The following is a 13,809-nucleotide window of genomic DNA, read 5'->3' as shown; positions in this document are numbered from 1 at the left end:
GTTGACATAATCAGAAGGTTTGCAAGTTTTAAAACAATGGCTTTATCACTGTGTGATCTACTGTTATTTAATGCTGAGTTGCTAAACCACCTAAAATCATTTTGTGTCACTGGAAACATAAGCATAACATTAACCAAAGAAATTAGGCTGAAGGAAAATAATAAAAAAATGACATTCAACAAAATATGAAAATGTTTTTCTGCCTTTTCCTGATTCTTTCAGGACTTACCACTTGATAATACTCCCCTTCCCTGCCCTCTTTAAAAAAAAAAAAATCCAAATAGAGAAAACTTCATTAGGCATCTGGCCATCTCCTTCCCTCATTGGAAGGTCTCACCTGAGCTTCAATCCTCCACATCTACAGAGGGACCTGTGGCTTGAGTCCTAGACCTCTCCAGGACTCCCAGACTGACACCCACTGATGGTCCACTCCTTTGCACGTTGAAGGTCTGTTCTCACAGAGTCCCTCAAACAGTGTTCCAGGTGATGGACATGGGGGACTGGGCTGAGTCCGCCAGAGAAAAACTGTGAGAGTGAGATTTTATTGGAAGGAAAAAGAAGTGCAAGATTCAGAAAGACCAGCTCTCCTCACAGGGGAAGCCTCACGTCTGCAGATAACTTCCTGGACTGGGAACCAGGTTCAGGGCAATCCTGGGAGGCACATGCTAAAGATGGAAAGGTCAAATGACGCAAGGAGCCTGGGTAGTGACCACTGAAGGAGAGTCTTCCTAAACTGGGAATGCTTAGATTGAAGGGAGAAACTAACTGGCCTCATAGAAAATTCATGAAATGTCCACTGACATTCTAATAAGGAAAACCACGGCTATTCCTACATCTGTTGAGGCCTTTCAGTGTCCTACACCTGCTACTGAACTCAGAAAAGAGAAACAAGGAGGGGAGTCCTATGGAAGGGGGATCCTTGTGACCTTTGTGTAGGTTAGGATCAAGTTTCCCTGCTGTTGAAGGAAACTTGAACTCAGAATGAGCCTCCCTATGCACATGGGTACAGGAATCCTCAACTGCAGCATGCCCCACCTTTCTGCCCTGACATGCTTTGGGGCAGAGAATGAGGGACAACATGGCAATACTTTAATACTCAAGGCCTCCTGCAGGGCCAGGTGGGGACCAGCCTGGTCAGAACTCATGACTGGTCTTTCTCTACCTATGATTGGTGTTTTCCACTTACCCAAATGTATTGTATAAATCCCACTTCCTATTTGTGAAGTGAGTGGAACAGAGTTAGCATTGTTTTATAGAACCTCATCTGCCTCCTCCTCCACCATCCTCAATGGTGTTGTCTGATGCTAGAATCAACGTTCAAACTTTTCTGGATTTTTTTTTTTTTTTTGGAGATACTGATGTAGTTATTATAGAAAACAGCAGGCATAATTTAAGGAGGGGAAAAACTAGCCAAAAGACTTTCTGCCCAAATTAAGTTAGTGAGATTAGACTAGTTAATTAGTTACCTCTTCTGAAGTTACAAACATTGAGTTTGGCAGCATTTAGTAAATATCCGGACAGGTCCACTTGACACTTTAGAGTACTGTAGACTTTGTCTAAAAAGAACAGAAAATAGTCCCCTTTCATTTCATGGCTTCACTTCAAGGGCCCAGCCACTCAAAGAGGCATCAAAAATTCCTCAATCTCAAGTGATGACAAAAGCATTTTAAAATTTAGAACTTCAGAGGGATTTCCCCCATTGATGGTTTAAATGAAAATACTCATTTTTTTTAAGAAAATCTAAAACTGCTCTCCCAAGAAGCTGTGAGAATAAAGAAAGAATGTGGAAAATTGGGGAACATTTTTTTAAAAAGTCCAACAACTTGAAAATATGAATTAAAGAGGTTATAAATGATAGTGCCCTTTACAGCCACTGGGGAAAAAATACCAAAGATGATCCCTGCCTGCCCTCGCTAGAAAAGATTACACTGCTGGTGGCAACTTGCAATTAGACCAAGAGAAAACCAGAAATTTGAGAGACTCTAGATTGCCAAACAAAGGTCAATTTGAAGAAATACATTGATGCTGTTAAACATTTCCTTGAAAAGGATTGAGGGAGAAAAATAAGGACTATTTAAAAAGTTAAGAAAATCAAATGAATCACAGTTCAAAGGAATGATCTCCAAACTAAATAAGTATCATCGTAGACTGCAAAGTGGAGTTTGTCTTTTTTTTTTTTTTTAAATTTGGTAAAGGGGAATTGAACAAGGCATTTTACCACCAAATTGTATCCCTAGTTCTTGTTTATTTTTTGAGACAGGGTCTCACTAAATTACTCAGATTAGCCTAGCTTCTCGGAAGAGTTTGGTTGAAAGTGAGATTCAATAAATGGATGGTATCAAACTAAAAATCTTCCTCGAGCAAAGGAAACAATCAAGAGCATGAAGAAGGAGCCTACAGAATGGGAGAAAATCTTTGCCACCTGCACCTCAGAGAGGGCATTAATTTCCAGGATATACAAAAAACTCAAAAAGCTTAACACCAAGAATTACAAATAACCCAATTAATCAATGGGCAAAGGAACTAAATAGACACTTCTCAAAAGAAGAAATATGGTAAAAAATACATATGGAAAAAATTTTCAATATCTCTAGCAATTAGAGAATGCAAATTAAAACTACACTGGAATTTCTCTTCACTTCAGTCAGAATGGTAATTATCAAGAATACAAGTAACAATAAATGTTGGTGAGAATGTGGGAAAAGGGTACACTCATACATTGCTGGTGGGACTGCAAATTGGTACGACCACTCTGGAAAACTATATGGAGATTCCTCAAAAAACAAACAAAAACTAGGAATGGAACCATCATTTGAACCCAGTTAACCCACTCCTTGGTATATACTCAAAGGACTTAAAATCAGCATACTACAGGGACACAACCACATCAATGTTTATAAAAGCTCAATTCATTAATAGTTAAGCTATGGAGCCAACCTAGGTGGCCTTCAACAGATGAATGGACAAAGAAAATGTGATACACACACACACAATGGAATATTACTCAGCCATAAAGAATAACGACTTCATGACATTTGCCTGTAAATGGATAAATCTGCAGACTATCATGCTAAGTGAAATTAGCCAAATCCAAAAAAGCAAAGACAAATGTTCTCTCTGAAATGCTAATCCATAACAAAGGGCAGCAGGAGGGGAAGAATAGAAGTTCACTGGATTAGACAAAAGAAAAAGAAGAGAAGGGAGTGGGGTTAGGAATAGGAAAACAATGGAATGAATCTGACACAACTTTCCTATGTACATATATGAATACACCACAGTGAATCTCCACATCATGCACATCCACAAGACTGGGATCCTAATGAGAATAAGCTATATTTATGTTTGTATAAACATATCAAAATAGATTGTACTATCTAAAAAGAATAAAAATTTAAAAAATTTATTCCCTATGTAATACAGTATAACAATTATTCACATTGTATGAAGTATCATAAATAACCTAGAGATGAATTAAAGTATATGGAAGATGTGTATATTTTATCTGCAAACACTATACCATTTTATATAAGGTATTTGAGCATCCATGGAATTTGATAGCAAGGAATGATGGTACTTCAATCAAAACAACATATAACAGATTGAATGAAGAATATGGGAATCTAACTCTTTTCTATTAAACCAAACATTAAAGAGATTTGCAAAAATGTAAAAGAATTCCTCACAATTTTGGGGGGAGAAAAACAAATTAAACATATACCTTCCTTTAACATCTTCCAGTTCCATCAATTTTGTTGCAATGACAGGATTTCATGGTTTTTTAATGGCTGAATAGTATTCCTTTGTGTATATGTACCATATTTTCTTTATTATTTTTGGTACCAAGGATTGGACCCAGGGGCACTTAACCACTAAGCCACATCTCCAGATCTTTTTGGGGGAGCCGGAATCACTAAGTTGTTGAGGCTGGCTTTGAACTTCAATCCTCTTGCCTCAGTCTCCTGAGCTGCTGTGTCTGGCTGTACGACATTTTCTTGATCTAATCTGCTGTGGATGGATATTTAGGTTGATTCCAGAGCCTGGATATTGTGCATAGTGCTGCAAGAAACATGGGAGGGTAGTAGTTCTTTTCAACATGTTGATTTCATTTCCTTTGAGCATATTCCTAGAGTGGGATTGTTGGATCATTATGGTAGTTCCACTTTTAGTTATTTTTTAAATTTTTTTTAGAAAACATCATACTATTTTTCCATAATGCCTGTACTTACTATTTTACATTCCCCTCAACAGTGTATAAGTGTTCCCCTTTCTCCACAGCCTTACCAGCTTTCTTAGAATAGGCATTCTGACTGGGATGAGGCACTATCTCACTGTGATTTTGATTTGCATTTCTCTATTGACTAATGATATTGAGCAATTTTCATTTTATCTGTTTGCCATTTGTATTTTGCCTTTTTTGAAATGTCTATTCAGATTTTTAACCCATTTTTAAAAACTGGCTTATTTGTTATTCAATTCCTTATATAGTATGGATATTAAACTCTGGTATTCTATAGCACAGTAAGGTGAATTAACAATAATGTATTATCTATCTCAAGATAGAAGAATTTTTGAATGTACTCATAAGGCAATAATAAAACTTTAATGTGATGATATGTTGATCACTACTCAGTATATTCATAAATCACAACATCACATTGTACCTCATAAATGTATACAAATGTCATCTTGCAATGAGGAAAAAAAACTCAAGAAAGTTGGTTGGTTGGCAGCTTAACTGATTGAGACAAATCATAAGAAAAGCAAATGATCACAAGAGAAAATTGACCAAAACAAACTTTAAATTCAGGTTTCATGAAGTGGTTCCTGCTGTTCCATATGAAGCATTAGAGAATTCCTTAGATCATCAGTTCTCCAAGGAAGGTGTAGAGTTAAGCTGTGAGGGCTCAGGTGCCTGAGTCACTGCAGGTTTGATATTTACAACCAACTTCCAATATCCACTGGAGGACACTTCTTTTCTTTAAATATAATGTAATCTCTTTTTGGTTTAACTGTTTATTTTTCTTAATTGCTACTAAACTTACTTAAAGTCTGATAAAATTATAATTCCTAAAATGGCTCTTCACCTTTAGTACTGGGGATTGGAACTAAGGGTGCTCTGCCATTAAGCTACATTCTCAGCCCTTTTTATTTTTAGGAGAGGGTCTAGTTAATTTGCTGAGGCTGGCTTTGAAATTGTTATCCTCATTTCAGCCTCCTGAGGTGCTGGTATTACAGACATGTGCCACTACACCCAGCTTCTGTATGGTTTTAATAATACTTTTTATGGCTATTAGATCATTTCATTAGACCCTCAGAATTAGATGCATATAAATATTATATTTAAAATTAAATTGCCTATTATTTACACTACAACTGTTTTTATGATCAGGGAGAGACAGGTAAATAAAAAATAAAGACCATTTATTTATATGAGTTATAAACTGTTAAAAAATAACTGTTATAGCACTGTAAAGTCAACTTACCATTTATCTCAGTAAATTTGTTTAAAAAACAGTAACCTCATCCAAAACAAACAAATATCAACTAAATCTATTCGTATTTTTATAAGTTTAGTGATATTTATACATTTAGGGGAGGTAACACTTTGCTCATGACTTTTTTTTTGTTGTTGTTGTCTAAATGTTTCTAAATTTTATACAGTCAAAAGTTTTCCTTTAAAAAGTCCCTTTCTCTGGGGCTGAGGTCATGGTTCAGTGGCACAGCACTTGCCTAGCCTGTGTGAGGCCCTGGGTTCGATTCTTAGCACCACATATAAATAAAGGTCCATCAACAACTAATAAAATATTTTTTAAAATCCCTTTCTCTATTCTCATTCTTAAGTTTTATTTTTTTCTTCATCTCTCTGTTGCCACCTCTACTACCACATATCAAATCTTCACACCTGATATCCTAATTGGGTTCCCTGTCCCCATCAGATGAATGATAGAATAACCATTTATTATTTACTAGGCACTGAACCAAATATTTTACATAAATTATTTCATTATGACCAGGGAGAGACATATCAATCAGTTAAGACCATCAATTCTCATAGCGATACTGCAAGGTAACTTTATTCCATCTTGTATGTGAATGCTACTACCTTTTCTTCAGAAACTTTGGTAGCTTTCCTAATTAATTTTGATTTTTTTAAAAAATAAATTTATTACAGTAATATATTAAAACATTAAATAATAATACCCATAGTAGCTACTGCAGTTTTGAAGTAATGCTAAGCATAAATATTATTAAATATATATGCAAAAATTGTAATTAGAAATAAGATTTTTTCATATATATGCAGTTTCTTAAAAAAACAGCTTTATTGCAGTATAATTGACATGCAATAAATATTAAAATGTTCATATTAATTTTGAATATTTTTTACTCCTGTATCATCCAATCTATTTTACAATCATTCCCCTTTGGTCCTCTTAATCTATAGTATTCCATTCAAACTCAATTACTTGTGCTCCTTGAGCTTTTCTGAGACTGTCTTTGCAGATTCAGTTCTGCACAAACTTTCAGTCCCATCACAAATGCCAACTCACTGTTGAACTCTTGTAGTTCATTCCTCTGATATTTACTTTTAACTTGTTTTATTCTTTTTTCTATTGGGTACAGGAATGGGATCTTACTCATTATCTTCTACATTATATAGTTCTCAGTAAATGTGTAGAGTGACTTTTTACAATTTTGGAAAATACTTTCATGTTAATTACTTTTAAATTATGTTTTACATACATTAAAAATATGCCCTGTTGAGTTTCTAGCACTTCTTCATATGAACTTTTAAAACTATGCCATGACCTTGAGCATCTCTAAGCACCATATCATATATAATAAATGCCTAATGAATAAATGAGGAAGAATAAATGGATAATTAAAAGCTCTATGGCCACAATGAGGTTTCAGACTCAGATGATGGCAAAATGGCTTCTGGAATGACTTCAGGTAAATTGTTTATCATCTTTAAGTTATAATAGTATAAGTTTTTTGGATAGTTAAAATCCCCATCAAAATTTCTTAGGTTACTTTCAGAACTTGTCACCTTCTCAAGCTTTTAATATTAAACTTTTCCAAATTCAGTCTTTTATTAAGTTAAATGTTCTACTGAACAAGTAAACATTTTCATTGACCTTTTGTGTAAATATTATAGCCATCATTACTTTAATCATAAAACTACTGATGTCACTTACTACATACAAGAGGCTTGGAATTAAAACAGGGATCTAAAAAGTCACTTAGAAATATAGGAAATTAGAGGAAAGGGAAGAGCTAACACATCAGAAGTTGGCATGTTTTAACTTAGTATTTAAAATGATACTGATGGAAGACATTGCCACATTATGCCAAATTGGCATAATTCTACTGTAGTAGACACATTAGTGTAGAGACATAAAGCCTTTAGTACTATGACCCTTTTAGGTAGCACTGTGGTAACTTTTCTTTCATTATACATTATTATATGTATTTCATTATACATATTTCTTTATAGATGACTTTTAATGAATACTTAATGATAACATTGAGCACAAAGAACTGGGGAATTAGGCTTTGTACTCATTAACTAAGACTCCAGATAACTACATGAGCTACGAAGCTGAAGGCAAAGGCAAGAAATTTAGCTTTTTCAATCTGTACATCCATTAATTTAAATTTCTAGTGAAAAACAGGGACTATTAGTTTTAAAAAGTAAACTATACCTTAAATTAATACAAGAAGCTATCTAGATTTCTCACTCATTCAACAAAAATATATACTGAATACCATGTGCCAGCTGCTGGGGTGATAAAGATGATTGATGAGGTTGTAAAAACAAAGATATTAAATGATTGCAAGCAAATAATTATATTACACTGGTAAAGAAGTGCTATGTCCTCCTCACAACAGACTACAATAGCATGAGTGTGGCAAGGAAAGTTGCAACGTGTAGTGAGTACCTGTAGTGAAACATTAAGTTCAAGAGGACAGTGGGGAAGACTTTGATGTGTTTCAAAATTTCTAGAAATTAAAAACCAGAGTGTTGTAAACAAGTGGGGAGAATAGATTAAAATGAAGGGGAGGCAGGCAGGAACAGATTGAAGAATTTTTAAAGCCCTAAGTAGAGGTTTCACTCTTAATGGTTCACCAGCTCACACAGAGCTTTGAAGGCTGCCTTAGGATTTTGAATTTAGGAATTTAGTTACAACAGATTTAGTGATAACTTAGGTTAGGCCCTTCACTGGGATTAAAGTTAGGCCATGAGCAATTCAGCAAATTAATTTCTGAAAGTGGTTTAGAGAATGCTTTTGAGACCAAAGGTGAACAGCTCTAGATTACTTTCTTTTAAAGGCCAAGTATACATTTACAACTGAGCACCACCTATGTGCTACACAATGCACTTTAACCATCACCCACCCCTGAAATCCAAAGGTCTTTTAAATAATCAGAGACTAGAGTAGAGCATAGACTTGATTGGCAAATGTAGGGTGGTCTTAGAGCACAAATATACATTTTTGAGACCTTGGAGCAAATTTTCAGGAATATTCCCACTGCCTTCTCCACTTTGATAACATCATTTTGATGTAGTTTCAAAAGAAGTCTTTAAGTCTACTCTTCCTAACATTTTCAACTTCAAATTATAATTCCACGTGATGAGGCTTAACAATATAAATAAAATGTACATATAATCGGTATCTCAAATAAGATAATAAATATAAAAGCTACCTTTTATTTAAAATGAGGCAGATTTAGAAATGCTACAAAGCCAAGCCCTGAGAATCAGCTGAGCCCCCCCAAATTTGCTTTACAATAGAATATAATGTCTCTGTAGTTGGAATAAAAACAAATGGAAAGAGCACTGGTGTCCATATTCACTTTTTATTCTAAACTAAAAAAAATTCATTTTCTTATATATCATTTTGGAAAATCAGTCACTATGAACCAATACCTCAATTTGAAATTAAACATCTGGGGTAAGCAAGGTGAAGGGTACATGAAACCTCCCTGTACTATCTTTATAATTTCCCATGAACCTAAAATAATTTTAAAAGTTTTAAGAAATATATTTGGGGTATATAAATAGACCAAGTATACTGAAAAAAAAATTCACTTATTTTGGCCCATGTGGAAATTTGGTGGTGGATTTCTAAAAGAAATCTAAACCTGTGAAGTCTAGAATTAAAAAAAAAAATTTAACAGAGGTAATGTAGAACTGTGGGAAAAGGATTTATAGCATAGGGGTTCAAGTAATGGTTCTGCTATAGATTAGCTGGGGAACCTTGGTTGTATCACTTAATTCCTCAAGAATATTTTGAAAATAACAAAAGAGATACATGCAAATAAACTTTGAAAACTGTAAGGCCTTGTGCAAATACTAGTTATTAGTAATAGAAATTTCCCAGCCTTCCTTTTTATTAAGGACTATTTTCATTTGTATCATGTATTCTTTTAATGGAACAAGAACACACTTTAAAAATAGTATTCAAACAAAGAAATACAGCAACTTAGTTTATTACATGCAGATTCTTCTGCATTGTTGCTAACAGTTCACTGGTCCAAAATTACTAAAATACTTAAAAAACTATACATTATGTAAACAAAACATAAATAAGACAGCATAGTTCTTTGTACATATATTTAGTACAGGTTGTTAGGGATTTAGGAATATGTACAATTTTACACCATTGACTGCATTTTCACAATGCATAAATATATATATATATATTTCTTTTTACAGAAACAAAAATAAGATTTCACTAATGACACAGAATGCTATAGCATAGACACGCTGCAATAGTCCAAATTCAAGAAACATATCAGTGTTAACTGTGCAAAAGGCTAGCTTACTCTAAACTAGTCAAACTTGACTTTGTTCAATTTATGTGACACAGACCATGTATTTTAAACAAACCTTTGAAAACATCCTCATACCAATGAGTGAAATGGAACACACTTTTCCCTCCCCAAGAATGTCTCGCTGCAAGCTAATGAAAAGGTACATTAAACACACACACACACACACATACACACACACACACACCCCCCTATGTATAGTATGTTTTCAACAGTATAATAAACAGTTAAAAATTTTTATGGGAGTTAAAACAATGCCCCATTATTTAAAAACTGGCTCATTTAGTCTAAACTCAAGATGCAGCTGTGTCAGGCTTCTCTAAACCAGATGACTGGAAAGCAGGGAAGACAGAGGCTGGATTTCGACTGGCAGATACAACAATTTGAGAGAGAGATGGAGAGAGTGAAGAAACCTTAGATGCTGGAGTATTTATGGTATTCAAAATGGCTCCTTCTGGGCTAACCAACAATTTTTTTACAGATGTGTCCAAATGAAATACCGAAGTGCTATTTGGCAGTGGAGGATTACTGGAAGAAATGGCAGAAACCACAGATGTTGTAGACAAATGTGAAGCTGGCGGAGGCTTAATTACTGAAGTCAATGACACTGTTGGTGCAGGAAGTGGAACAGAAATTTTGGCAGCTGTGTTTACAAATTGTGATGTTGTATGTATTGTGGGTAGAGAACTTACATTCCCCAGAGAATTTACAATCTTTGTAGAGCTTCTTAGAGAATGTTTTACAGGTTGCCCACTTAAAGAACTGTTTGATGCTAGTGTGATCTTCTGAACAGCATTATCTATGGGTGTAGGCTGGATGCCTTGGCCACTATTAAGAACTAAGGGATGACCATATTTTGGGTTAGTAGATATAAGGAGAACATGGCTGCCAGCTCCAAGACCTTGTGGTGGGACAATAAATCGGGCTCCGTTAATCATGATCTGAGTGCCAGGTGCCAAAGGTGTACTGGTGTTGATGACTATTTTTTGCTGAATGCAAGGTTCATTAACTGGACCCCCTACTGAACTAGTTACATTTGATGTTGCTGTAGCAGTGTGAATGGCAGAGCCACCTGGAATAGAACTGTAACTGGGGGTTGATTTTACTAAAGCAGGGGACATTTGCTGGTTTGGAAGAGAAGCAAAATTGGAAATACTAATTATTTTACCTGGACTTGGTAAAACAGATGACAACTCAGCTTGAGGTTTATTTGTGTTTACATTTGTTGGCACTGTAGTTGAAGTCCCTGGCGAATGAAACTGAAGAGAAGTTCGAGATTGTCTTTTAGAAAGAGATACGGAACGTGTGGATCCTGGTACTGTTGCTGAATGTGTAACTGTATTGATTATTTTGGGGGATGCAGTCACAGGAGTAGGCAAGGCAACAGTAACAGGGATTTGCAAAGCTGATGTCAAACATTTAGGAGACACTGTTGGTTGTGTAGTTGAAATCAGAACAGAAGATGCAAGATGTCCTGTTTTCACAGTTGATATAGCCACAGTGTTTCCGAGATTCGATGTGCCAAGTCTATTTGACAAGATAGGCATACTTCTTGAGGAGGTTTCATTTCCACTAACTAAAACAGGAGGCCGTGTCCCAACTGAACCAGAGGATGAAGTCACTGAAAGGGAACCCAAAGATACATTTGCTCCTGTTACTGAAAACATATTTATTGTTTTCGCTGCAGAAACCACTGATTCATTAACAGGAGTAATAGTTTGACTCACAAAATTTGAGCTTACTGGAATTGAATTACCACTTGATGACAATGGCAAAACATAGCCCTTGCTACTTTTGTCTTCTCCTTTTGGGGTTACATTTTGCAATATATTAATTGATGGTATAGTTGGCATGGTGCCTGAAGGATTTACAATTGCTTGACCTATGTTTAGTCCAATTTTCACATCTTTTATCTGAGATACAGTTGGTGAAGAATTTATTTTTATTGGTGCTCCCACTGTAGATGGAATTAGTACTATTTGGGGTTGCTCTGGAGTCTTAACATATGTCTTATTCAAGGTGGGAGGTAGAGTTTGTTTTAATGATTCTGCAACAATAGATGGGGTTGAAGTGCCACTAGGAACCGGAGCATTAATAAAAACTAATTTTTGGGTAGAAACACCTGTAGATGTCTGTTCAGGTGTTACATTAATTGCAGTTCCACTGCCAGAAGGAAGAATAGATGGGGCTGATACTAGCATAAGTTTCTGAACTGGAGTTGCACTGATGACGTCTCCATTTGTTGCTGTTGTTGCTTCTGATCTTGTAACAGGGTAACTTTTTGTGATACAATCTACTTGTTGCTGTTTAGTTGGAGTATGAATAACATTTGTATTGGTTTGTCCAAAGTTTCCTGCTGATATGCTAATTACACTTACTGAACTATTTGTTGTTGATGGTAGTACAGTGCTGGAACAAAGAGAAGACTTCAAGGGGGAAGGGGGCATGTGTGAAGTTTTCTCTCTCATGTGGCCCATATTACCACTGCTGGAGGGTTGGCCTACGGTAAGTTTGAGATTTTTACCTATGGATGAATTAAAGCCACATGGAATGGAAACAGAAGTTGGTGTCTGGCTGAAAGGTGGGAGACTAGATGTAGTAGTCATTCCAGCTACTTGTGAAAAAGCAGAGGAGGATGAAGTTATTGATTTTGGTACCAGAAATGCCTGAAATTGAGGAGCAAAAGTGAAAACTGAACTTGAAGATAAACTGTTGGGTGAATTTTGATCTGGATTGGTCTGTACTTTTACAACTCCAGTGTTCCCGCCTCGTGTCCTAACAAGAATTGACTGTGAATCTCTTATACATACAGTTTTCAGTTCTTGCTTTGCTTCAGAAGAATCAGCAGTTTGTTGTGCAAAAGAGTTGAGGGAATTACCAGGATCTGTAGATCCACTTAGTGTTGTTGCTGATAACAGAGGCTGAACTGTTACTGTTGAGGAAATGGTGGGTGAAGCAACAGGCTGAGGGAATGTGGCTGTTAAAACTGCATTCTTTACTTTTCCTGCCTCACTCTGGCTAGTATTAACTGGTGGTATTAGTAAATTGCTCACAGAGGTTACAGGTGACAAAGGCTGTGGTCTAGCACTACTCACATTTGGTAAAGGTGTAATCGTCTTATTGAAAATAGGTAGTTGGGCAGAAACAGTTGCTGTTGAGTTGACAAGAACTGATGATAAAGAAGAGTTTATACTTGCTGTCTGCGGTAAAGATGAACAACGTTGTTCTGTACCTTTTTGTTGAAGTGATGGTTTATCTTTTGTAACTGCTTTTCCTTCTTTGTGCTGAATCACAAAATTCTTAGGCAAAATAAGAACTTGCTGCATAAGTTTTTCTCCTGTTTTAGGATCTACCATAGGTTGCACCTGAATCTTCACAGAGCTATTGTGAACATCTATTGGCAACCACTGAGTACAGGGCACTTTGTATACCATCTGTAAAGGACTTTTTGTACTGTTGAGGCAGGTCAATGCTGGCTTTACGGGGCTTGCTTCTGGAGGAGATATAACTGGCTTTTCCACAGCAGGAGCACTTTTAACTGTGGAAGGGGGCAGTTGATTTGTTAAGGTCACTTTGTTCCCAATATTCTTTGCAAGCAAGGCCTGAATAGGTTTGGTCCCTTTCTGGAGAGTAGACAATGGTACTGAATCCACCGAGGCAAATGACTCTATATGTTTTGATTCACTCAAACAGTCAATCTGCATATCACCTTCTAAATTCTCAGCAATTGTTTCATTTGTGCTTAACTTTGCTTTCTTCCTTGGGGAAAGCTCTTTTGTGCTATCATCCAGATAACTAGTTTGTTTGGACTGTCGTTTAAGTGTTTTAGGCAGTGTCTTCAGTACTTCTTTAGAAGGCAATTCCTTTTTCAACACCTTGCTTCTAGCCATAGGAAAATCTACTTCTGACAATTTCATATCATCTGAAAAATTATAAAAACATGCGCTTTGTTTATAGAAAGTAGCAACTAAA

At 35.8% G+C, this 13,809-nt stretch overlaps 1 protein-coding gene across 3 annotated transcripts in view; it reads right to left on the bottom strand.

Moving 5' to 3' along the window:
• Positions 1-1,151: 1,151 nt before the first annotated feature.
• Positions 1,152-13,809, bottom strand: part of Kiaa2026 (KIAA2026 ortholog) — a 92,790-nt gene continuing 80,132 nt past the window's right edge. For 2 of the 3 annotated variants that reach the window (XM_048806804.1, XM_048806805.1), the window contains exon 7: positions 9,480-13,759. In XM_048806804.1, coding sequence (XP_048662761.1) covers positions 10,131-13,759 — 3,629 coding nt within the window. In that variant the 3' untranslated portion in view covers positions 9,480-10,130. Of the gene's footprint in view, positions 1,163-9,479; positions 13,760-13,809 lie in introns of those variants that run through there. The other variant, XM_048806803.1, reaches the window with a different exon arrangement.

Source organism: Marmota marmota, unplaced genomic scaffold (genome assembly GCF_001458135.2).
Source record: "Marmota marmota marmota unplaced genomic scaffold, marMar, whole genome shotgun sequence".
NCBI classification, from domain to species: domain Eukaryota; kingdom Metazoa; phylum Chordata; class Mammalia; order Rodentia; family Sciuridae; genus Marmota; species Marmota marmota.
Note: the sequence above shows the minus strand (reverse complement) of the source record. Positions and strands in the feature narration are given on the sequence as shown.